Source organism: Rhipicephalus microplus, chromosome X (genome assembly GCF_043290135.1).
Source record: "Rhipicephalus microplus isolate Deutch F79 chromosome X, USDA_Rmic, whole genome shotgun sequence".
NCBI classification, from domain to species: domain Eukaryota; kingdom Metazoa; phylum Arthropoda; class Arachnida; order Ixodida; family Ixodidae; genus Rhipicephalus; species Rhipicephalus microplus.
Window position 1 is genome coordinate 196,594,853 of NC_134710.1, and position 26,735 is coordinate 196,621,587.

At 42.9% G+C, this 26,735-nt stretch overlaps 1 protein-coding gene across 1 annotated transcript; it reads right to left on the reverse strand.

Annotated features, from left to right (window-relative positions):
- Positions 1 to 2,760: 2,760 nt before the first annotated feature.
- On the reverse strand, positions 2,761 to 26,658 carry cathD (cathepsin D). The gene is made up of 8 exons (XM_037428859.2): positions 26,589 to 26,658; positions 26,260 to 26,494; positions 19,359 to 19,494; positions 16,665 to 16,788; positions 14,824 to 15,265; positions 7,201 to 7,345; positions 6,163 to 6,261; positions 2,761 to 3,172 (listed from the first exon to the last, which is right to left on the reverse strand). Exons 2-8 carry the CDS (start codon positions 26,325 to 26,327, stop codon positions 3,011 to 3,013), a joined length of 1,176 nt encoding a protein of 391 aa, XP_037284756.1. The 5' UTR covers positions 26,328 to 26,494; positions 26,589 to 26,658; the 3' UTR covers positions 2,761 to 3,010.
- Between the last annotated feature and the right edge of the window lie 77 nt (positions 26,659 to 26,735).

Consider the following 26,735-nt stretch of genomic DNA (forward strand, 5'->3'; position numbering starts at 1 on the left):
TTGTAACAGTTGATTCCCTGTAGATTTCTTCCACGATGTTTATATTTGCTTCATCGACGCCCTGATTATATATATATATATATATATATATATATATATATATATATATATATATATATATATATATATATATATATATATATATATATATATATATATATATATATATATATATATATATATATATATATATATATATGGTATATATAGATCTAACAGACAATAATGCCCAGGAAAGTATAGGGCAAGATATTAGACCGAATTGTAATGTAAATATGAAGAAAGAAAAGTGGGTGAAAAGATAACTTGCCGTGGGCTGGATCCGAACCTGTGACCTTCGAATGACGCGTTCGATGTTCTACCACTTGAGCTACCACGACAGCCACCCCCCCAGCCAGTTCTTTCCCTAATTCATTAACGAGGGTCTCGCACAGACAGATTTAGTGCATTTAGGTTGTATACGAGGGACTATTGGTCAGCTGCCCACCCGTAATAAGTTCACGTGTTACGTGACGCCAAACATGTTCAAAAGAGTGTGCCACACTCGCCACCATGGCTACTGGTGGCGCTGACTGACACTCCCACGTTCAATTCACATATAAACCCAGTAAAGTGGCTGGGGGATGGCTGTCGTGGTAGCTCCAGTGGTAGAGCATCGAACGCGTTATTCGAAGGTCGCAGGTTCGGATCCTGCCCACGGCAAGTTATCTTTTCACCCACTTTTCTTTCTTCATATTTACATTACAGTTCGGTCTAATATCTTCCCCTATAGTTTCCTGGGCATTATTGTCTGTTAGATCTCATTAATATTATATGTAAAAACACGGAAAATCGAGCCCTTAAGTATACACTTCTTTCCTTGATATATATATATATATATATATATATATATATATATATATATATATATATATATATATCTATATATATATATATATATCTATATATATATATATATATATATATATATATATATATATATATATATTGGGGGATTGTATCCCCCTCATTGGTATGTGGAGTTTAACATCTCAAAGCCACCATATGATTATGAGAGGTGCCGTAGTGGAAGGCTCAGGAGATTTCGACCACCTGGGGTTCTTTAACGGGCACCTAAATCTGAGCACACGGGCCTACAGCATTTTCTCCTCCATCGAAAATGCAACCGCTGCAGCCAGGATTCGAATTTGCGACCTACGGGTCAGCAGCCGAGTACTTTAACCACTAGACCACCAGAGTGAGGCTGGCTGGAATACTGTCAGACGACAAATTTAAGGCCAGCCTTTCGGTGTTGATGTTTTCTGTAAGTATAGCCACGGTGTAACCGTGATATAGGACACCAGCCAAGAGCCAGACCGCAGGGGGAGCACAGGTCTCTAGCACACTAAACTACACATGCAGCAAGCTTGAACGAAGTGCGGGGCTCGGAATAAGTCTGCTTTGTTTTTCATGAGCTTCCTTTCTTCCTCTTTTTTCTTTTTCAGGTTTTTGTTTCTTTATTTCTCCTCTTTTTTTCTATCTATTTCCGTTGCTCTTTCTACTTCTCTTCCTATTCCTTCTTTTTCCATCTCTTTCAATTTCTCAATTGCTTCGTCTGTTCTATTTTTTATGTGCTTTTGCTTGCGTTACGCCAAGCGACGACAGCTCAGGCCCCTAAGTACTTCACACGTAAAAGCACCTTCGGGCAGCATGATTGCGTGCTGTTCATGTACGGCAACGCTAACGCGACGCATGTCAGTTTTATGCTCGTTCTCGCGTTCTATCTCCTCACGCTTGCAAGTGTATGCATTACGCAAGATCAAACGTGTCATATCCATTTATATTCGAGCACTTTCTAGATTATGCGTGCCAGTATATATTTATGATTCGAAACGTCAACTAAAGTGGTTTTAGAAGAAAAAGTTCTGCGATGCATTTGATGTTGTGAGCACGTATATGCGACATCATTTGCGACGTCTACTTTTTGTCTAAGAGAGAACTGCATACGACGTTAATAATAGGTAGGCTCCCTACACTGTAAGGATGGCACATTATAGGGATGTCTATTAAATGTTATCGATAGACGTAGACGAATGGATATTGCTTTTATGTTGACAGGTTATCAGTGGTTCACTGTGATAGGCTTTCAGATAAGTCATTTAGCAGACAAGTATCAATGTTTCAAGAAACCTGACGTGAAATGTTCTTCAGAAATGACTAATATAGAAAATATGAGAAAAACTGCGTTTCCAATGGCAACCTTAGCTGACACTTTGTTCCAAGTCCCCCCCCCCCCTCCCCCTAGCTGTTGCCCTTAATTGTTCTTCATTGGCCCAGCTCTTGCACGACAAAATTTTATGACCGCGGCCCACTAGCAAAGGTGTGTTTGAGACCCCTGGTCTACTGATACCTCGTATCCCGTCACGCCGATGGTGCCACCAACTTTTCCAGTAATGGACCTCGTCCCGTCAGTACGTGTACATTTTGTGCTTGTCGACAATATTTCCCGAGATTTGTTCATACCCATCAGTGTTAATTGTAACTACAGACCACGTGTTAAGTGTTTGTAAGTGCCTGAAGTTAACAATAAACGTTTTTTGTTGCATTCTGTCCACGCTGGGCTATGACCATCTTTGGACCACAGCCGGCGTTAGCATTTGAATTATGACCTCTTACTAATTGTATCTGCTTTTGGGACGCGTTTTAGGGGACAAATACGCAAATTCCTGCCATCCGAGCATTAAGTGCGTCCTGTCGGGAGAATACACAAAACGCGTCGTGTGAATTGATTGTTGCTTTATATCGAGCTGATGAAGTTTGTTTATAAAAGATTTCGAGGCCATTATGTGCTCACAGTTACCAGACAGTGGCTCATCAGAGGGCACGTTTCAACTTCCTAGACATGTGCGTGCCAAATATATGATCGGATACATACAACGTTCACATAAAAACAGACATCTGCAAACTGCCTTTGCAAGCTCTCAGTTTAGAGTAGTTGCATCAAGCTTTGGGTTTAAAGCTCGGCCGACGCCTAGCGAGACTGTGCGAATCCGACACGGTCGTTGCCCCTGTCGAAGATGGTGTAGTAGCGGCCAATGAAAACGTCGCCAAGGATCCACAGGGGCCCCATTGGAGCGGGAACATCCAGGCCGATAAAGCCGCTCAGGCACATAGGAATGCCCGCCTGGCTCACCTGTGATAGAGAAGAGCTCATACGTTAGCGGCAATTGCCACATGTTGTTTGCTTCTAATCGGGACAGTCACTGAATTGTTCGAGAAGCTTTAGGAAATGACATAGTATTATCGTCGTAATGAGTGAACTATTTCCATCTCCTCTTTTTTTTTTTTTAATTTAGCGCATCACCTTTAAATACGCGGAGAAATTTCCAGTCGAACTCTCAAACTTGTTTTTATTGCGATAGCAATTATATGGACACTCTCGGCTGGATTTAGCCGCCGGCGTCGGCGTCGATCTCATGCACCGTATATGTATACGAATCTATATATATATGAAAACTCAAGAAAAAAATTCAAAAGGAAAACACTCTGGCGCGCGGAATTGAACATGGGACCTCTTCGTCGTGAGAGCGAGACGTTAGCCACTGCGTAACCCTGGAGCCCACCCTTAATCATTCAAACGGCAAGCTACTTATGTCTGCCACATACAGCTGCTCACGAGCATCTCAGGGGGGAGGGGGGGGGAATTGTGTTTTCAGCATTACCAGCAAGAGGGTGCAAAAAGCGCGCGTCGCCACATCGCGTGGCGGCGCCCGCTCTAATCACCTACGCGTACTTTGCCCAGCGAGATGGCACGAAGGTGGCTCGTATGATTAATCACAGATAGGATGCAGTTGCGATAAAGGGTCCCACATGAGGTTTCGGTTCAGCCAGCGAAACTGGTCGGATTTTGTCACCTCACAAATACTACTGGCGGCCAAATGTCACAGTGACAATTCGCAGGAAAGATTTCAATTCACCCATTTGACCAGACTACCTGTTGCTTCTAATTAGAAGGAAAATAATTTTCTTTTCTAAATATACTGCTTTAGTCTAGTCTAATGTTAAGATGTCAGCCGCCACTGCAAAAAAAAAAAAAGGAAGACAGCGAGCAAACATGGCATATGCTTTACTAAGTTTTGAGGTTTTTGGGAGACGTTTCTCAAAACACCTGGTTTTGATGTGTACAAAGAAAGGATAAGCGGTAAGATCGTGGCACCTACGGTGCTTTTAATTGCAAAGCATTTCTTTGCGTACTGTAGTTCTATCTACGTATAAGTCCGGGTGCTCTCGTGATCACGTACCTTCTTAACTTGAGGTTGACCAAAATAAATATGCAAGGGCTTAAGAGGGTGTGGCAGTTATGACTGTCTGGTCATGGCATGAATAATGGGAAACTTCATCGCGTACGAATTTGTATCTACAGAGAAACTGCGAGAGCAGACATTGATAAGCAGACGAATATATATATATATATATATATATATATATATATATATATATATATATATATATATATATATATATATATATGTGTGTGTGTGTGTGTGTGTGTTTGTGTGTGTGTGTGTGTGTGTTTGTGTGTGTGTGTGTGTGTTATGATCTCAGCAGAAATCGAACTGAAGCGAACCCAAACATTCTGCGGGGCAACAGAGCCATGCTAGGACTTGAAGCTCCTTTCGAAAAAGACCCTATGCAGGCGTTATGTTGGTGAAACGTAAATTGTGGTTATCATTCTGCCCAGCTATTTTTATAAACATTACATATCTGTACCCGAATGATACATTTGTCACGTCGGGTTAGCGTCAGTTGTAGTTAAGTGCCATGGACCGAAGTTCTTCTAGGTAACACTATCCAGGGCTACTATCCTTGCAAGCAGAAGTGCTACATTTCCGCTTACCACTTCTTGTGTTGGTGGTACCCAAGCTGTTCTTTGTGTCGTCACACTGCTGTAAACCACTGGTTATACAAAATAAATTCGACTGTTCAACATACATGTCTGTGTGTTTAACATTTGTGCATATGTTTAGCATCATGTCGTAACGTCTGCTCAACAACAACAAGAAAAAAATACACCACAGTCACCTTCCTTCCGCATGCTTCACATGACATTGATTGCCATGGTACGTGGAATCTGCCACGTCGTACAACTTATGATGTAAGCATTGATAACAGAAACACCATTTACTTACGTCGTGCACGTCAAAGTCGAAGCACGAGTGACTCATCTAACGATGTACGAAAACATAATCTTCGACTGTTTTCACCTGGTTGAATTATTCAGTGATTTTCCCTACTTTTCAAAGTTACAGCGGGAAGCGCGAAGTAACGAGCAAAGTGAGCGCATGCTTCTTATATGCATTCGATAGCAGCGCTCCTCACGAAAAAAAAATGTTGCAAAAAAAATTATCCAGCGACCGCCGATGCGAATAGCACTTGAATGACACGTTGGTAAGATATTCACTGACGTGCAAGTTTTTTTCAATAAATAATCAATTTTCTATTTGCATAATTTTCGTGTATCTTTTGCTTATAAATACAATCATAAATCATTTGTCATTTGATAACTTCTTGATTTCAATCATTTACGATATTCATTCTAGGTCACTTTTGATGCTGTTGCCGCTGTTGCTTGACACACAACCAACACTCCCAAGCAAGTGACGGACTGCGTACACAAGTCGAAAAACGTTTCAGCACGCGATAAAAGCGTCCACCAAAGAAGTGGTCAGTGATGCCTCCTCATTATACATAACACTGAGCACAGCTGCAGGATGGGTGACGCCAGCAGTGGGTGTGGTGGGCGGAAGGAGGAAGCTGCCCCCTTCCCCTTTCCAGAGCAAACATCTTCAGAACACAGCAGCACTTGAGTTCGCAACCTCCCTACCCCCTGAAGGTACTGTCGTGGGTACAGGGGGGCAAGGGGGCTGTGCAAAACAACAATCTTTCAATAAGGTATAGTTAATAATCACATGCAGTCATTGTATAATACTGAACTGCTGACCTATCGCAGGTCGTATGACCATTTTGTGACGGGCTTGATGTGAATGCTTGATCGCATGCTTGAGGAATGAGAACGGGTGTAAATTCCTGGGCGCGCGTGCTCCTCAGAAGTGTTTTAAGAGGGTATAGGAAAGATCGAAATAGCAAAGAAAAAAGGTTGACAAATATAAAAAAAGCACTTGCCTGCATAATGTAGTCCTTTCCTTGAAGCTGGAACTCCTGACCGTTCAGGGTGAACGTGATGTTTGGCAACTTCGGTATGGATTTGCAGCTCACCATATACTGTTGCAACAGAACGGATACAACATAAATGGGGATATTGTAAATCAGATTCGCACCATTATTGTAATGAATAAACCCCAGGTCACAATCAAAATGGGAAGTCGCTGTGAACCCCTACGCAACTTGTATACAGTTAACCAGCACTATTCGACCACCCACTCAATGCCTGTGACGTTATGCAATACAGTTTCTTGGCTGTGAAGTGACAAAGAAATTTTGTATTTAGGTGTGATTACAAGCTGAAGAATATCACATGACATACATTATTTCATAGCTTTCCACTCGAAAACAGTGGCGCCTCCGGGCATACTGTGGTTACCTTTGACAAGTGGTATATTTGATTCATTACGCTAAAAGCTGGTTTCATCCAAAACGTAACAATCACTTTCTCCACCATGATGGCCGCGTAAAAAAAAGTTGCACAAGTGCACAGAATGAGACAGGCGCATGCGTGAAAGAAGTATGCACTATAGCTGTGTGGAAGCGTGACTCAATGTACTTTTGTAACTTGTGTCTTACTAACTGTCAATATATCGTGTGGTGCCTGGAATTTGAAAAGGGCTAATGCTATGTGCCAGTGATAACACAGCTGAAAGATCAGTAGGCTGATTGGTGGGGGAGGGGGGTTGCAAAGTGATATTCACGATTAGGTTTCGCTTGAAGTGAGATGATCACACTCATTCAGCAAAATGAATTTTGAAGAGTTATGAATATAGCTAAACAGATTGGGTGGCTAGAGTTTCAAAGGGGTATACACAAATAGTCTTCGCCCTCATAATATTTTGTGGGATGTAACATAATCTTCATAATACCCTTGTAATGAGATATTATGAAGGCAACCGCTGTCCGTTGCACATGCTCGTTGCTTCTCAGGTTGCAAGTCAATCAAGCGATCGCTGAGAATACTGGCGAACTGAAGTGAAGATTGGTAAGTTTTACCTCGCCGGCGAGAAAAGGAGCGGCTCCTATGGCCATGTTTAGTTTCTGGATTTCTGCAGTTGGCCCAGCGATCAAGGAAGTGCCAGTGTCAGCGATGGCTTCGCAGCCTCCATTGCAGAACGTGGCGTTTGTTCCGACAGTCACGCTACAAATAGAAAAAAAAAAGAACTAGTGCATGCCAGCATTCATACAGGAGGTTTTGACAATACCGAGATTTCTTGCTCGTCAACTTTTGGAACTGAAGTCTTACAACAAAATCTCGTCACAGAAGCAGCCAGCACTAACGAAAAGCGCTATGTTGAATAGTTAGCATAATAAATTTTTACCTATATCCGCTTAAAATCACGTTTTTTTCAGAGGGGAAGAGGGGGGGGGCTGCTGCTGGAATAAAAATGATTATGGCACAGGCGTTCCTAGTATTGCCATGTTTATGAAATATCAGGGCAGACAGCCAAAATAAACTGTGGCGTTGTCAGAATATTCAAAAAGCGTTTGTGTGCTTTCTTATTAACACGAAAGTGTTTCATGCGGAGTGAAACATGAAAGTGTTTCACCATGAAACACTTTCGTGGTAATAAAAAAGCACACACACACTTGACAATGCCGCAGTTTATTTTGGCTGTCTGCGCTGCTCTTTCATAAACATGGCGGTAATTGGAACGCCTGTGCTGTAATCATTTCTATTGCAGGAGTCCCCCCCCCACTCTTCGGAAAAAAAAACGTGATTTAAAGCAGATCAATGGGCACGGCGGACCTTGCGGGAGCATGGCTCGTTTTAAGCCGTTTTTCTACCTCATGCAGGGCTTGTTAAGCTGCTTTGCTGCGCTGGCCAACCCGTTGGCCGCACAGTTCTCCTCGCCCTCGGACACTTTCCCGCCGCCCTTGCACCAGCGACTATCCGTCAAAGAGCCACATCGTCCACACGTGCCACATCTGGGTGACGTCATCGTCTCCCTGCTGCCACCTATGCAACTCGGGGCCGTGACGTCTACTGATGCGGTGCCTATAAAAGATCGTCTCCAACACTTTGTCTTCAATGGGCACGGCGGACCTTGCGGGAGCATGGCTCGTTTTAAGCCGTTTTTCTACCTCATGCAGGTTGGTTCAGTTTACACCAGTCTTAAAAGAAACAATCCTTTTCTGCTGGTCCTGCCGTGCCCCGATCAGTGCTGCAAATGTGCTTATGAATGCTTTCGTGTTCTAGAATTACTTCTTTGTGGAGATGTTGAAACCAATCCAGGTCCTAAAACCCAAGAATTATTGGTACAAATTTTGGAAGGGCAAGAGGCTCTGCGAGGAGAGGTGGCAGATCTGAAAGCGAAAACTGAAAGCCTTTTAGGGGACTTGAAGAGCCGTTTTTTAGAATTGGATATTCACATTAACGAGCTTAAATCTAAAACTGCAAGATTAAACCACATCGACAACGCCATAAGATCCTTTTCTACTTCGGTGGAATCCCAGAAGCGCAAACTTGTCGACCTTGAAGACCGAAGCAGACGGTCGAATTTGGTGGTTTTTGGAATAACTGAAGACCGTAACGAAACAGAAGACGATCTTAAGCGAAAAGTCATTAAGGAAACATTTCAACAAAAACTGGGAGTTAAGTGCGAATCCGTAGGTCGAATCCACAGGCTAGGCAAAGGTCCAGTCAAAAGGCCAGTTATTTTGTTTTTCCAGGACTTTAATGAAAAAGTTGCTGTCCTCAAGAATGCAAAAAAACTAAAGGGCTCTAAAGTTTACATACAGAATGACTACTCAGCACATACCCTAAAAAAACGAAAAATGCTCTGGGAAAGTGCCAAAAGTGAGAAAGCTGCTGGTAAAAAAGTTTACCTCGTACATGATAAACTGCACGTTGACGGCGATACTTTTATCTGGAACGCGAAGTCTAATCAGCGGCAAAAAATCTCCACTCATTCTGATCAACGGCGCGTGCCTTCACAATCCAGTGGGGTGATTAGCATTGAAACTCTCCCGGTTGACGTCGTAGACCCGTCTTCCGATGGTAACGGTAACAATCCTAACCCGTCCGCTCGGTGACAGTCATCTGAACTTGCCATCAGGGTCGTTAACTTAAATGCCCGCAGTCTCGTTAACAAAACGGCACAGCTTGAAGCCCTTTTGTTATGTCATAGCCCACACTTGACCGTCATTACGGAAACATGGCTTCACAGTGAAATACCTGATGACAACTTAGTTCCGCCAGGTTACAAAATATTTCGAAGAGACCGGCCAACTAGAGGTGGGGGTGTTGCAGTGATTTTAAAAACCAGTATAAAAGCATCCCTTCTAGCGCAATCACCAGATACTGAAAGCCTATGTTTAAGGGTTTCTTTCGGAAACAAAGTAATCATTGTTATCGCTGTGTACAGACCGCCTGATTCTGGGCCCGATTTTCTTGTAAATTTGCGATCTCATTTGGCCTCTTTCAGTAAAAATAAGCTTTTCATCCTAGGGGATTTTAATCTGCCCAACTTTGATTGGGACCGCTTGAAAACAAGACCCGATTCTTGTCACAGTGACGATATTCTCGACATTATGTTTTCACACAACCTTGTTCAAATAGTTCAGCAACCAACCCGAGTTTGTGGCAATTCATCCTCTCTACTTGACCTTGTTTTCCTGCCCAGATCTTTCGAAAAGTACCACGTGTCTGTGGAACACGGTTTCTCAGATCACAAAATTGTTTTTGCATCCATTTCCCTTCAATACAAAAATGCAAAAAGTTGCCCAGCTCTCAAAAAAGTGAAAGACTTTGCGAAAGCTAATGACTCTGCAATTGCTGAGTATTTAGAAAATACCTGGCCAAATTTTAATGATCACGATGTTGAAGTCCTTTGGAATAAATTTAAAAATATGTGTTTATTCTGTTTGCGAAACTTCGTACCCGATAAAGTTAAGAAGACCGCTAAATATACGCCCTGGATATCTAGATCTATAATTCACCTTAAACGCAAAGCCAAGCCCTTGCGAAAAAAACGTACAGCGCCTCAACAACTCGCCGAAATTCGTGCTACCCTTTTCAATGCTATTACTCGTGCCAAAAATTTCTACTTTAACACTACTTTACCGAACTTCCTAAGAGAGGAACCACATAAATTCTGGAACTTTATTAGACAGCGCAATGAAAACATAACTGAAATTTCAGTCGACGGATCTAAATTGACTAATCCTCGAGCAATCGCGAATCACTTCAATTTGTTTTTCCATAGCGTATTTTCGCAGTCTCAGTTGAAACAGAGTAATTCAATAGCTTCATACCCTGATGTCAATATTGTTTCGCACAATGGTGTCTTAAATATGTTACTTCGATCAAAAAACAAATCGACGCCAGGGCCCGATTGCATCCCGAACGCATTTCTCCGTCGTTATGCTGAAACCTTGACGAAATTTCTTGTACTTATTTTTGAATCTTCTCTTCGTACGGCCACGCTACCTTCTGATTTTAAAATAGCCCGTATCGTACCTATTCCCAAAAAAGGCGACCCACTCTTAATTCCCAGCTACAGACCCATATCTATGTTATCATCCGCCTGTAAGTTACTTGAACACATTGTTTCTACGTTCATTACACAATTTTTAGATACCCATCAAATTCTTTCTCCATTTCAACACGGGTTTCGCAAAAGATTCTCGACAGTCACTCAACTACTTACAGTTGTTCACCACGCTTCTTCAGTTCTTGATAAGGGTGGCCAGGTTGACCTCATACTCTTAGATTTTAGTAAGGCCTTCGATCGCGTATCGCACGACAAATTAATCGATAAATTAGTTCAAATCGGGCTTCCAGCGTTCATCGTCTCTTGGCTAACTGCCTATTTAAGTAACCGTAGACAGTACGTCGACATTAATGGAAGCACTTCTGACGCTCTCCCTGTTACGTCTGGCGTACCGCAGGGAAGTGTGCTAGGCCCTTTACTTTTCCTTATTTTTTGTAATGACATTGTTAACGTTATAAACAGTCCGGTCCAAATACGTCTTTTTGCAGATGACTGTATACTGTTTAATGAAATTAATAGCATCGAGGACCAACTTGCGTTAAACTCGGCGTTAGAAAACGTTGCTTCTTGGAGTAAAACTACAAACATGCAATTAAACCATGACAAAACAGTTTACCTCCGAATGACTAGAAAGAAACACCCCCTTGAATTCTCTTATTTTACTTGTGACCAACCGCTTAAGCAAGTAGATGAACACAAATATCTTGGCGTAACAATAACCAGTACCTTAAGTTGGAACTCTCACATAACTAACATATGCGCTGCCGCTTTCCGTAAACTTTGTTTATTACGACACAAACTCAAAACCGCTCCCTCTGAGGTTAAATACTTAGCATATACTTCTATAGTTAGACCTAAACTTGAATATGCCTGTGTTATTTGGGATCCTCACACTAAAACCAATATCGAATGCCTCGAAAGAATTCAAAGAAGGGCTGTCCACTTTATTTATGGTATGTACGGTCCAACAGACTCCGTTTCTGCCCAGATGGAACGACATGGTATCCCAACATTAGAATCACGACGTAAATCATTTAGGCTAAAATTACTGCACCAAATGGTTAACCGGAAGCTCTTATTTGATCACAGCCCCTACATTAGTCGCCTGGAAACACGGCGCGGTCGTCATTCACACTCCCTTGCCTTAACTCCGTATTTCTGCAAAACTAATCTCTTCAAATTTTCGTTTTTCCCGCGCACAATTTGTGAGTGGAACAATTTACCGTTTGCCGCCCTGCTATCGACAGATTCTATTGACGCACATGTTTTCCTGAGGATGTAAAAATGTTTTGCAGTTTTTCTTTCTCTTACTTTCAGTGCCTTGTTGTTTCCCTTTGATTCTTTTTGCGATTCACACATTCCCACCTAAATCATCGCTGTTACGATAAGTTTGGTTGCATTGTTGTTGTATGTGTGTGATGATTGAATTATTGTATGCTGTGTGATGTTTGGCTTGATTGCCTTACTGCCTGTACCATTCTTGCTTGGGCTCCATGCCTGCAGTATCTTGTAAATAAATAAATAAATAAATAAAATATAAGTCCACCAAGACTTCAGTGACGCATTTTTGTCACGGAAATGACGTGAAAAAATGGACATGATCAAACCGCGCAGAAAAAAGCTTCGTCACCGCGAGTCGAACCCATGACCTCGGTGACAGCAGCAGCGGGACACGCTATACACTGCGCCACGGTCATATACTAGGGAGGCCGTACAAACCCGCATTTGGCATCTCACTTTTTTCCAGTGCATTTCGCCGGTGGTGAAGTAATGAATCATGACTGTGGGCACCGCGATTAGCTCCTGCAATGCGCCATCGCTACGTGTCTGTCCCATTCGGCACGTTTTTAAAAGGAAAGTGTAATTTTGTCAACGTCGTAATACACCGTGAAGGAAAGACCTCAGCCCAAGCACCATGTTTTATCTACACCATCCATCTATACCAAAAATAGCCGTGCGACGTGCGCCTGCTCCTCCTGGCTGTAAGGCCCTGAGAAAGTCGCGGCAGGCCTACAGAGGAGACAAGGCACACGCTGCGTTTTCCTCTAGTCCGGCCGAGGAGTTTAATCAGTCTTTACATGCCGCGAGATGGTGTGACCTTAGCACAAGTTTTGCGTCCCACCAGCGACTCACTCCTGGCCTGTCACACCACTTTGTCCCATTATGCTCCCATTGTTAACTACAGCTACCACAAGCGTTTGCTTAATCATTTATCATGAACGTTAGTTGTCGGGATGGAGATATACCATCAAGCGTCAAAGTGGGTGCATCACCAATAGGCATTGTACAAGCTCTCTCATATCATTGTATAGTACACATTCGACTATTCTTGTAAGAACATGTTTCATTTTTGTGTTATAACAATTCCTATATTTGATAGATAACCATTTATTTCTTTTTTTTCTATTTAAGGTATAGAATTTCCAAGCTACTTGTACAAACAGAAATCAAGTACCCAATACCGTACTAGTTCGTGGTTGAGCTGCTAAGTTGTAAGTTATATGAGAAGAGATATTTTACAACAATTAGAAACATTGCTCCAAGCCCAAGAGACTCCAACACTATATATAAGCTTTGATAAAAGAAAAAGGGCAGAAATGAAGTGTTCAGCTGTTAGTGATGAACGCCTGGTACTATTGGCAGAAATTAATACGGGAGCATGTGACTAATCTACATTGCTTAATGATATTTGCATGGCTTATGACCGTAGGCCAGCATATGAAGGTAAACCATTTAGGAAAGATAAGGTATACCCCACTTTATACAGAAGCAAACCGACTATGTATAGGTCTTAGATGTCTGCGTTTCACTTTTTGGCATTAGGAAATATGGGGCAACAACTTGATAAAGGTCATCCATGTTGAAAGAACAGTCATTTTAATAAATACGTGACACCAGCATCACAAGGTTTGCTAGCAAAGTTTATGTGCTCTGCAAACACACCTTTCGCAAGCAATTAGTCTTAAAATGCATATTTTAATGCATTTTAAGACTATATGAATAATGCATTTTAAGACTATATGCATAAAATGCTTATAGTCTTAAATGCATTAGCATAATTATTATTATTACTTTATTTGCTGTGATGTGGTGAGTGTTTATTTTTGAAACTTTAAAGTCCTTCAGAGGAGCAAGTTGTTCCTCTGTTTACACACTTGGTTATCAAGCTTTCACAAAACAATTGGGCTCTCCTGAAGTGCATTCTTTCTTTAATGTCGACAATGTAATTTGACATGCAAGGGTGTGTATATCGAGAGCAGGTTAGGTCTCCATTGACACGCATATTATAGCTTACTTCATGTAGTATATCGTCCTCATAACAGCAGTGCTCTTGCTATCGTATACATTGTCCAAACCAAGCAACAGTGAAGTTTTATTCTTTACTTCCATCACGTTGATGCTCTCTCACTGCTAACAATGCACGGAGCTCCTCACCCCTGTACACTAATTAATTAAGCTCACAGATGACGTGATATTTGATTGAATACCTTGGAGAAAAAGTGCTTCAATAAAATCGAACGAATTAAAGTTTTATTCGCATAAGTTTGTTTTTACCTTTCAAATGTAGACATGCACCACAATCGAGAGAGCAAAACTGTTAATTAGGAAGTTTTACTTAGTTCCACGTTTGATTAATATATATGTTGAGAAGAAACCTGTCCGCTAAAGCACATTTTATGCAGCCTGCACTGTATACTTATTTAAATTAGTGTTGCTCAACTTCGAAAATTCGGTATAGCCAGAATTTTGTTGAACAATCGGGCGAAGTGATTGAACGAAAGCGTTCATGTCGTAGGAAAGGAATGTTCCATGACATTCTTTATGAGGCCTGCTTCATGCTGATAAGACATGCATTGCATGGTCAGTCTGCTTACTGAAACGTTCTGTATGCTATTTCAATGTCTGCCTACTGAAACGTTCTGTATGCTACTTCAATAATTCCGTATGTTTCCATATGATTCTTACAAGGAACATATGGATTCCATAAGTTAACATATGGAATTATTGGAACGGCATACGGAACCATTCATCGGGCGAAATTGTCTTCACTTTTGCGCAGACAAAAAATTCCATTGCCTCATTGCTTTCACAGTATACACCTTCACGGAGGAGAGACACGCACCCGTCCATGTGGAACTGCCAGTAGCCCTTGCGGGTGACGGGCACGTAGGTGATGTTTCCGGTATAGTGCGCCTTGTCGATGCCACCGAAGAGCACTTCGCCACCCTGAGGGTCCGAGGTGTTGCGGTCCAGGTAGACGGAGAAGACGGGATTGGCGGCCACGCCCTGTGCCACCATGTTGTCGAAGACAGGTGGCACGCCCAGCACGGAGATCCGCGGGTAACCCAGGCCCAGGATGCCGTCGAACTTGGCCGCGATGAAAGCCAGCCCGGACTCGTCGATGATCTCAGCGAACGTCTGGCTCCGCACGGTCACGTTGCCCAAACCGAACATGTCCGCGCTCAGCACGCCTTTGACGCTGCCGCTACCATAGCGAATCTCGAACGCGGTTCCGTTCTTCTGGTACGTCGTCGATTTCGAGCTGTGGTATTTGTGGTGCAGCCCTGCACAACGACGCCATGTTTTGGCACGTCAAGAACTGTGGTTCGGCAATGGTATGCCACGCGCGAAGTGTGGTCACTTCACCACCCACAGCTGCACTAAACTGGGGTGTGGATTGAGGGTGTCAGGACCTGGGCCCTTGGAAAGCAATTAAGCTCTGTTCGATGAATCCGGAATATCAACAAGTTTTCAAAATTTTGTGTTCACCGTGAACCAGGAATTTGTTCTAGGTGCGGGATGCCATATCATTGAAAAAGTGAGATGAAAAAAAGGCCCTTGTTTTGTTCGGGGCAAAAGAACTGCAGTTGTAAGCGAAATAAAATAAAATAGTAGTTTTTCTTGGAACTGTTCATCAAATTGTTTCATCTAAAAAAATGAAGACCAAAAATTTCACTGTCAGAGGGCTGCATTAAAGAATATTAATTTTCCAAGTACACCTGCAAATTCTCAAGCCTATTTATGTTCTAGATATGAGGGCCAAGTTTGGCTGATTGCTTCCCATGGTCGGTGTCGTGTGCATTATGTATAGAACCAGCCGTGAGGTAATGTAAGTGTTCGTTTGAGGCCAACATTGGTTCTTCTTGCTTTTATTATATATTCGCGAGTGCGTGACGTCAGGTCACGGAAACAGGCGCAATAAATTTAGCATCAGCAGCACCTACAGAGTTCCATTAGTTAATTATGTTATACACAGTTAGATCCCTGCACACGAGTGCATGCAGTGTATGCTGAACTCGTGGACTGTAACGACATTTTACCGTACATGTGCCCCGCATGCGCCAGCATGTTGTCAAAGTCAAAATCAAAGTTTACTTCAGGAGCTAAATTCTGGACAGTCTCAAGACAGCTTGACTTGGTCCCTGAAGACCCTTTTTAATTGGCAGCATACGAGGTCAACAGTACAAAAGGACTTGTAAGATCATACTTAAACATTCATGAGTAATACTGTAAAATGGCAGTTTCAATTACATTAAGAAATAGCAGTGGCATACAGAGAATCATGGTGATATTTTGCATTTAAACGTTTAGTGCAGCATAAACAACTTTGTAATACAAAAAGTACAGAAAGTACAGAACTTGTGTTGAATAACAATGTCGCATAATAATCAAAGACCGAAATATTGAAGTAGAAAAATGCGGTATTACAAGATAAGCAAAAGTTTTCATAGTGAAGATATATCACCACGAGTGCTACAACAGATACTGCCTCATAGGAGTGCAGTAAAAGTGGGAAAGAAAGAAAAGAACACGTCAGGGCATGTACAGGGGTGATGAAATGTTACCAGACCGTGCCACTACAGGATTACTTGGGATAGCGACCTGGTAACTTTTCACCACCACTGTAGATGACGACAGTTTTTTTCCTGCGATATGTCTCGTAACAAAAAGCGATGCACTTACAGCAGGCGATGTTGGTAAACGAACATTTACTGGAGGGAACCCACAGATTGGAGGAGCCTGTGTCGAAGACAACTCTAAACACTTGCGGTGGTGTGCCAAGGGTGATATCGCCGTAGTACTGCGCCTGCATACATTGAATAAGCAAAGCGAATAAAGACAAAAATATGCAAAATGTATTTTAAAATCGTGCGCGAGTTGAAAATAGGTATCAAAATAATGGGGTCTAAATTGTCAATACCAATAGTATATATACGCTGTGTCAGGCCCTTACTGAATTACATATGAGACATGAAAGGCATGGGACAACTTCCATCATTACAAAATCGGGAAAACAGAAGACCCTACATTTCTCCGGCGAGTGTTCTATCTCTATCTTTGAGATGTGTAACGACTGTAGCACTGAGATTAATTCTTGAGCTACTTGTTTTAGGTTTACAAAAGTACCACCTCGTCACACAATGCACAAAATGTTCACAAATAAACACGTTATTTTCGGCTATTAGAGATTTGATATCAAGTAAGAAAAAAAATTGAAGTGTTTAATTACTGGTCATGTAGCTAGTGCACTCAAGAAATTCATTCTGACAGTTCTGTTAGGCAAACAATTATGGCCGTATTAGATTCAATGTCCTGTGAGTATTGTCGAACACTAGTTTTTGCGCTAGGATGGTTTCTGTGAGCGTCCACTGAGAAGACTGCCAATTGCGGTTACGATGAGAGCCAGTCCACCACCTCCCAAGCACTGTTGCATTAGCAGGTGCTGAATTCAACAATACTCATCTCATCTTATAGGTTACTCAAAGAAGTTCGTCATTCAAACTCTCACCCACTAATGAAGCGTTTTTAATGAATAATGCATTATGGTATGTACTGCAATACTAATGGTACAAATTGTGCCAAATTGTGCTGCTTCTTTTTATACATTTTTTTAAATGTTACGCTCGCTTATCGGCATTACAGTCAAGATTTATTTTGCAAAAGAAAAAAAAGAGAAAAAGTAATATTCGAACGACACAGGGAAGTATTTTGGAGACACAGCTTTTAAAACAAGGAACAAAAAAGAAATATTGAAATTATGTGAAAAATAGTCTTTCAAAAACAAACAAAAAGTGTATGCTTGTTGTATGGGGTTTAACTGCATTTCAACTTCCCGAAGTGGCTCTCTCTGTCTATGAGAGACGCACGGTGAGGGGCGCCGCGGTTAACTTTGTTCACCTGCTTGGTTATTTATCGAGCTAAAAAAGCAAAAGAAAGGAATATGAGCGTCACATATGGAAATGAGCCGTGCGGAAGTCCGTAAGGTGCAAATATAGCTTCGTGAAAGCAACCTGTCATCCATTTGTTTTGTAAATGTGTGGATGAGCTATTTCTCCTTTTGTGACCCGTGCGTCACCTGTGACATGTTAAATTTACTTAATGCGGCCGCCGTCATGTATTTGAAGCCTTAAAACTTTATCCAAGCTAGCAAGAATGACGACGTAAACAGATCTAGTAACAAGAAAATAATTATCAAAAACTGGCGTGTCAAAGCTAGGTAGCGCTTTGCTGCGCCATCTCGGCACAGCGCCGCTGAAGCAATACTGTCTGACCGCGGTGGCCGCTCCCTGCGTCCATATGCACAAAAATGACCAGCGCTAAATCTTTTCAAAGAGAAGAAATGCAGCCAATCTAGATGCAGGACTAAGAGCGAAGCCAGTCATCTAATGGTAAAAAGGTCACAGTTTCGCCAAAAGGGCAAAGCATTGAATGTGATAGCACCATATTCTAGTATTTTACGAAGCAACGCTACCACTTTTACGAGCAATATTAATTGTAGTAAACAGGCGCTTATTAAGTAACCAAGTTTCTTGCGACGCGGCCACAGTAGATGACCACAACAAGGCTCGTGCATAGTGACGGCGTTGATCTGCGAAGTGAGGCTGGCAGTTAACTCATTTAAATCCGATCTCACATAACTCTAAAAAACAACGGTGTAAGAGAACACAGCCACTCCAGGTACACTTTTAACACCGTTTTTTCATGTTGAGAGCGCAGCCCGTAGAAGCTCCCCGCCTTCTGAGGGGGCAGAAACGTAGCGCTGATCGTTGCCGCGATACAGCGCGGCAACCATAAGCGCGCCCCTCCTTGTTCGCTCACGAGATAAGCGCGCGTGCAAACGACCACAGCCGGAAAGGCGATGTTCGTTCAGCAGATAGAGGCTAGCGCATCCTTCCACGTATATATATATGCATACATATACATGAATGATGGCGGCTCCGGTGGCGGTGACGGCAACGACGGCAACGACGGCAAAAATTTGCCGAGACTGTGCATGTAATTGCTATTGCAATAAAAAGACACGCCATAGCGAAAAATTCTGTGAACAAGAGCCCGGCTTCTGAAACATTTTGCGGCGCTTGCCAAGTTGAAGCAAGTCAAGCGCAACGTGCGAGAGTGCGTGGTCACCCCATATGAAGGCGTTTGCAAGCCCAGACTTTAATGAGCAAATGAACCCTGCTGACGTACATCATACTGCGTTAAAGGGTTGAGCATTGGGCACTTGTGTCGAAATGGTTGCTCGGACCTGAATTAAGAAAAAAGTGTTCATGTGAAGCCGATTTGAGCAACTTTTGACAGGGGCCGAGGGATGGAGCACACACAGAATGGTGGGCGCCTTCACTGCGGTGTTTCGGCAAAACGGTGAAGCGCACTCACATCGAGATAGTTCTTGAGGGGTTCCGGGAAGGGTCCTGCGAAGGCACCGCCCAGGGACCATGTTCGAGTCACGTTGAGTGGCGTGCCAACTTCACGAAGATGTTCCCGAACGCTCTTCATGCGCTTCAGAGGAACCCTGCAAGAATAAGTACGACATGGTCATGAACCGCCGTGTAACGTATACATATGTGCGATACCCACATATGAATGAGCGACTCTTTTCGGAAAATTAGGTAAACGCATGCATTTACTAGTTTGGAGCTTATTCACGGCATCCTTTCGCTAGCAAGCAGTCAGTAAAGTAAATATTTTCGTTTTGCTAACTAGGGAGGCTTTCTCAGTGTTTTTAACAGGATAACTACTAAGCCACGTATGTTGCAAAATGCTTCGTAGATACCGTATTATATTGCGCCGTAACTCCGCCACGGTGGATCAGTGGCAACGGTGCTCTGATGCTGACCCGAAGGTCATGGGTTCAATCCCGGCCGCGGCGGTCGCATTTCGGTGGAGGCAAAATGGCTCAGGCCCTTGTGCTGTGCGATGTGAGCGCACGTTACCAGGAGGTCGAAATTTCCGGAGCCCTCCACCACGGCGTCTCTCATAATCATATAATGATTCTGAGACGTAAAAACCTGGATATTATTATATTACATTACGCCGTAATTGTTACAGTCTTATTATTTACAATTTAGACAAAATGTCTTGGTTATACGTTGGAATAACAGTTTCGTGCTACGTGATAACACACGTATATGTAAATAGTAGGGCACCAGATGATGTGTAAATAATGTTGGGGTTTGATGCCTCAAGACCAAGATAAGATGATGAGAGACGCCGTAGTGGAGGGCTCAGAAAATTTCGACTACTTGGGGTTCCATAACGTGCACCTAAATCCAAGTGGGCGGGCTTCTAGCATTTTCGATGGAGGCGAAAATGAGGCCGCCGCGGCCGTGATTCGGTCCCACAACCTGCAGCATCTTGCTTCGCCGCGGTGGTCCAGTGGCTAAGGTACGCGGCGGCTGACCTTCAGGTCGCGGGATCGAATCTCTGCTGCTGCGGCTGCATTTTCGATGGAGGCGAAAATGGTGTAGGCATGTGTGCTGATGGTGCATGTTAAAGAACCCCAGGTAGTCGAAATTTCTGGAGTCCTGCGCTACAGCGTCTCTCATAATCATATGGTGGTTTTGGGACGTTAAACCCCACATAGCAATAAATCAATCAGTCAAGCATCTTAATATCTAGACCACTAAGGCACGTGCAGAAAAAAATCACTTATTCCAAATTTTATGGCCACTAACCGGTAAAAGGTGTGCTATCCCAAAGTGATAAATAGCGTTCAAGCTAATATTAGAGTAGATTCTGTGTGTGCGTGAGTGCGTCTGTTATTGTCTATGGTGCGCTAATACCTCTAGGCACGTTGTTGTGATGCGTATTGCCATGGCAAATATACTTGAAGTAATTAGAGCTTTTTTATTAGTTTAAGAGGATAATGCCAAAGCATTTCGTTTTTTTTTTTCATCTTATATATGTTTTTGCAATTGGATCTGCGGAGTATGGCAATGAACATGCATATATGGACAAAATAGGCGAAAACTTTGGTTAGCTAACTGTAGCCCACTATAGTGTGGTCGAGTTGGTACAGTTTGCTTCCTAACCAGATAGGCAATTTCATTAAACAGCATTTCACTACCTTGGCTTACCAAGAGGTTACTCTTTCCTGCTGCTGGTGCTTTTTGTTAGTAATAAATGTCACTGTTAAGCTCGGTATATATGCCGACCTTTATTTCTAAGAGTGTACTTTTTTCTAGAAATTCAGTGCACGCACCAAAAGCCGAGGCGGGTGCTGAATATAAAATATTTTATTTCGCAACTGTCATTTGCCGGTCGCATTCGCTAACGATGAATCGAACATCAACATCAACTTGCGCCTGTTGTAAGAGTGCCCTAAATTGAAGCACAAATTAGTGTACACATATAAAATATCCTTTAGAGACCCACTTCTTCAGAAATGAAATTGTCAAGATTTTTTTTCACGCCAATACCTGTTCACTATCGGAGACTTTATTGTTATCTATGACGTCACGATTAGTTTATCCGAGAACATGAAGTTGATATCCTGCATGGAGCAGTTCAGAAACAGGCAGCCAGGTTTTTAATGTGACCGTGTTAATGTAAGAGGTATAACATATCAATCAGGGGATAGACAAATGTTCAGAATACACCCAGCCACTATACATAGTCTTCTGAGATTACGAGAAGGCATTTAATAGATTACGAAAAGCCACCTCATTCAAGATAAACCACTGTGGTACAACGAAGTGTCTCATGATAGGAAGAGTACTACAATCTTGGAAGAACGCCAACATCATCCTAATCCGTAAAAAAGAAGACATCAAGGACTTGAAAAATTACAGGCCTATTCGTCCTGTACAAAATATTGACAAAAATAATAGAGTTAAGGCGACACAAAAGTTCAACTAACCAAATGACCAAGCAGGATTTCGTACAGGCTACTGCACAATAGGCCATATTCATACTACCAATCACGTAATAGCGAAATATTCACACCCAACCACTATACATATAGCCTTATTATGAGAAGGTGTTTGACTCAGTCGAGACATAAAGCAGTGATGCAGATGCTGTGAAATCAGGGCATTGACGAACCATATATCAACATTCTGGAAGAAGTCTACAGCGAATCAACTGCCACCATAGTGCTCCGTAAAGAAAGCGACATAATATCAATAAAGGAGGGGGCATGATTTCCACAATGATATTTGCAGCGTGCTTACAGGAGGTTTTTAGCGGCCTTAAATGGGAAGAGTTATAGATACGAGCAAATGCAGAGTCCGTTATTGTAACCTGTGCTTCGCCAGTGGCATTGCATTGCTGAGTAACTCAAGGAACGAATTGCAATTCTCGATTACTGAATTCCACAAAGAGAGCCGAAACGTAGGTCTCAAAACTAAGCTGCAGAAAACGAAACTAACGTACAACAACCTTGGAAGAAAACAGCGCTTTGAGATACTTATTGCACTTGAAGTTGTAAAAGAGTTCGTCTACTCAGGACAGGTAATAGCCACGGAGCCGAACCACGAGATTGAAGTAACTAGAAGAATAAGAGTAGGATGGAGCACATTCGGCAAGCATTCTATATTCATAAATGGTAGATTGCCACTATCCCTCAAGAAGAAGGTATATAACAGCTGCATCTTGCCGGTACTTAGCTATGGACCAGAAGCCTGGAGGATTACCAAGGAGGTTCAACTTAAGTTGAGGATGACGTAGCGAACAATGAAAAGGAAAATGATAAGTGTAACCTTAAGGAACAAGAAGAGAGCAGAGTGTATCAGGGAACAAATGGATGATAAGGACATCCCAGTCGAAATCAAGACGAAATGGTCATGGGCAGGGCACGTACCGCGAAAGCAAGATAACCGTTGGTCATTAAGGATCACAGACTGGATTGCAAGAGAAGGCAAGCGGGTGAGGGGGAGACAGAAAGTTAGGTGAGCAGATGAGTTTAGGAAGTTTGCGGGTATGAAATGGCAGCAGCAAGCACGGGACCGAGCTGAGTGATGGATCATTGAAGAGGCATTTGTCCTGCAGTCGGCGTAGTCAGGCTGATGATGATGATGATGATGATGATGCTAACATAAGTACAAGAGATGGGGAATGGTTCGAGGGGCACTTTTTTACTATAGGCAACTGATGAAACCTAGAGACAGTTAAGCCAAGGAAAAGCATAGGGGACATTATTCGTGCTTTGTTTACTGTATCATAATGATTCTCATCTAAATAGGAAGGAATTGTAGAGGACGAAAAATACTCTTTCTGTCGGTAGGGAACGAAGCCACAACCTTGAAATTACGATTTCCTAAGATGCCAGTCAACCCTTTGGAATGACTCTTGCACTCCGAAAGGCGGAAGGAAACTGAAAGGCGTAAAATTTCAAGGCTGTCATTGTTTTGCAATCAACTCAGTATTCACGTGAAAAAGATACCTCGCGAAGCCCACATTCACGTCGTCCATCGTGACTTAGACTATGCACTCCAAAGGCGAGTATAACTGCAGCATTATCCTATTCAATTTCGCATTTTTTCCCTGTACTATACATTGGGAAAGAATGCAAACGAAATTATTCTGCATAAGAAATTGTTATTGCTCCGCATTTGTCTTCACTGTGAAAATAAAATAAATTTCGAAACGCTGCAAACTGAAGCGACAATATCATGAAATCTGAATACCATTTGGTAAACTCTTTTTTTCTCGCTTATTAGCTGTACAACACTACACATACCACTATGTGCAACGCCTTCAAGACGTGCGTTATAACTTATGATGATCACATCTTAAGACTACGTTATGCTTTATTTGAATGCACTTGTTATTCCCTCTTAAAATGTTTATGAGGGTGCTGCCTCTTTAGGTCAATCATAATGTGGCACGCTGTAGAATGCAGCCAACCAACCGGTATGAATGACTTTCTTTGCTATTTTTTTTATTTTGCCAATATAAGCACCGCAAAACGTGCGTTCTCATTCGTAGGAGCGCGACCTTCAGGACAGCATTACGGAACGAGTTGGCAAGTCGTGATATCATGTGCACCAGAAGTTGCCCAGGGAGCTACGGCATTATTGCTGCAACTGAGATCAGGTTTCATAGCGGGAAGACAGCGTCTACTTTGATAAAGCTACTACGCAGAAGCATATACCAAATTATGCACGTGAAAATAAGCGCGCAGAGTGAGTTTCGCAACGCCCGTCGCTCATTTCGATCTGTTAAGACCTACTAGAGCAGACTTTTTCCTCTATCCACGATGTTTTATCCATGACATGACAATGCCACTTAACTGGAGGACAATACATCAGTGCCTGATACGCTGCACAGCGAATCATTTCATCCATTTTTTTTTCTTATTCTGCATCGTGAGATATATGCGTAGCCTTTATCGCAGTGGGTTTTGCAGGGTGAGAAAACATGATAAATGCTCGCAGCAAGGATAATGCGTGTCTCAGCAAGACATACTAGCTAGGGTGGTATTCACGATGTTTTTTGTGCAACGTCAGGTAGGAATACCCGATTAGAGTGCACGACGCACCCACTGGAAATTTGAAAGCTTATAGTTACAAAATGTTGTAACTGTTTACTAGGGATTCATCTTCACTCTTTTTGTTTAATAAATGATGCCTGAAATGCTTTTCAATTAAGTAAACGGCTAAGATACAGGTACAATAAATCACTAAAGGGAAAAAACAATAACATTTTTCCAGAGCACAAGATGGAGGGACAATAACAGCACTTTTGCCATTCCTTTTTCGCCTGCTGTTCTGTCGGAATTTAGTGCTGTTTTATTTTTTGCTTCGTTGCAACCGCATCGACCAACCAGCTCAAGCTTCAACCGTAGCAATGCAGTATATCACTCGCCCCATAATTTAAGCGAAACACCCGTATTAAGAGAGCTAGGGGCGCGATTAGTGCTCGTGGTGTCTCTTCAGTAACCTCGCTGAGCTTTTAAATGCGGGGCATTCTATAGTCACACCTACACGCAAATCCGGCCTCCGCTGCGCATGCTCGCGTCTCGTGCCAACTGTCTTCCCCCCCCCCCCCCCCCTCTCACCCCGCAAGGCCGGCGCAGGCAGCGTCTGCCGGTAAAAACCGACTGCTCGCGCGTGCAGCACAACCGTTCACCTGCGACACCATATATGTAGGCACTGGATCGCGCGTTACGAATTCAGTCAAGGGCGGCTTGACTTTCGCTTGACTTTTAAGGCGACGCTTCTGCTTCATTCAATAAATAGGAATAATAAAGACGAGATAACAATTAAGCAATCACAAACCATACCCAATTACGCAACATTCACGAGATACCCCCACCACATTGCGACGAATTTACTCGTATTTCCCCCGTGGAATGATGCGGGCGGCATTTTTTTTTTTAGGCTCGGAATAGAGGCGAAGTGACGTTATCTCATGGAATGCACTGTACTGCGGTTATAAAAATGAGACATACCGAACAAGTCGTGCCCGGTTTTTAGGTATTTAATGTCATGCGTTTAGCTAATTAAACATTCGTGCCTTTCATATGATGTGGGACTTGGAGGACGGCATAAATGAATTTAGTTTACATTCCCGCATATGCTACTGTAACTTCCTTTTTTGTTCTCACTTCCGTATATATTTGTACTTCTTCCTTTTGTTCTCTAATTATAGTAGATGTAAACTTTTTTTGCCTGACACCCTTACGCAATGCCTCCAAGAACGTGTAAGGTACTTAAAAAAAATAAATGCATAAAATAGTGCAGTGGCACGAACAGGTACGCAAACTGCACTGAAACTAGCCACATTAGCCGTCTTAGTGATATGAGACGTATACAGGGTCGACGAAATCTAACGTGAGCACCTCATTAGTAATCAATGCCTCATATAAACTCACATTTAACGCCTATTTGTAAAACTTGTACTGTTCTTGTCGACACCACGACTAGACGTCATTTAACCGATATTTACCTCGGGAAGTATAACAAAAGGTCCAGTTTTACCGGCTTGAATACTCATGAGGTGTCCACCTTGGATGTGGTCGGCCTGGTACGCTGCTGCTGTCAGATTCAACTTCTTGCCTCAGTGGCCGTATTCCAATGGCTATACTGACATACTGACATTTGTGTAATGATATTTCTGCGCGAGTTAATAAATTGGCCCACGTATTAAAAATAAAGAGCTGTTAACTCCAGCACTTGTCATAATTGAGACACGTATCCGTAGGTCATCACCTAAGTATAATGCGCAACTCTGAGTCTCCGAACGCTACAAATGCTATGAACATTCCACGCTCTGTAAAGGCTGTAGCAGTTACTGACGGGGAGGGACTGAAAGCATATTATAGCTCGGAGCTCACCTGAGCAGGGCCGAAGCGACGCCGGCGAGCGCCAAGAGCACGACGAAGGTCGACAGCCTTGCTTCCATGTTGTCCAGGCGCAGTCTGTTCAGAGCGATGGGTCGGGTACGGCGAAGAGGAGCCCGTCGCCAGAGGGTTTCCGTTTGCAGAATTTCGATAAGCGTATCGGGCGGGCGATATTTATCGCGGCCTCTCTTCTCGCCGCTGAGTACCGCGCGCGGAGGACCCCTCCGCCCTGCAAAGTTGCGGCCTCGCGGGGCGTCGTTCTATCACGCCACTCGGGGAGATATTGAAAGAACAGCGAAAACAACAAGTCATTTCGCGCTTACATTTTTCTCTTGGTAGGCTCCTTTCAGCGGCTCCTCCGAGCCGGCCCGGGCGGTGGCATCGAGTGACCACAGAATGTCACGTGCATCTGTGGTGGGCACGCAGAATCTCTCAATATTACACCCATTTTCTTCACTGCGTGGCTCGCG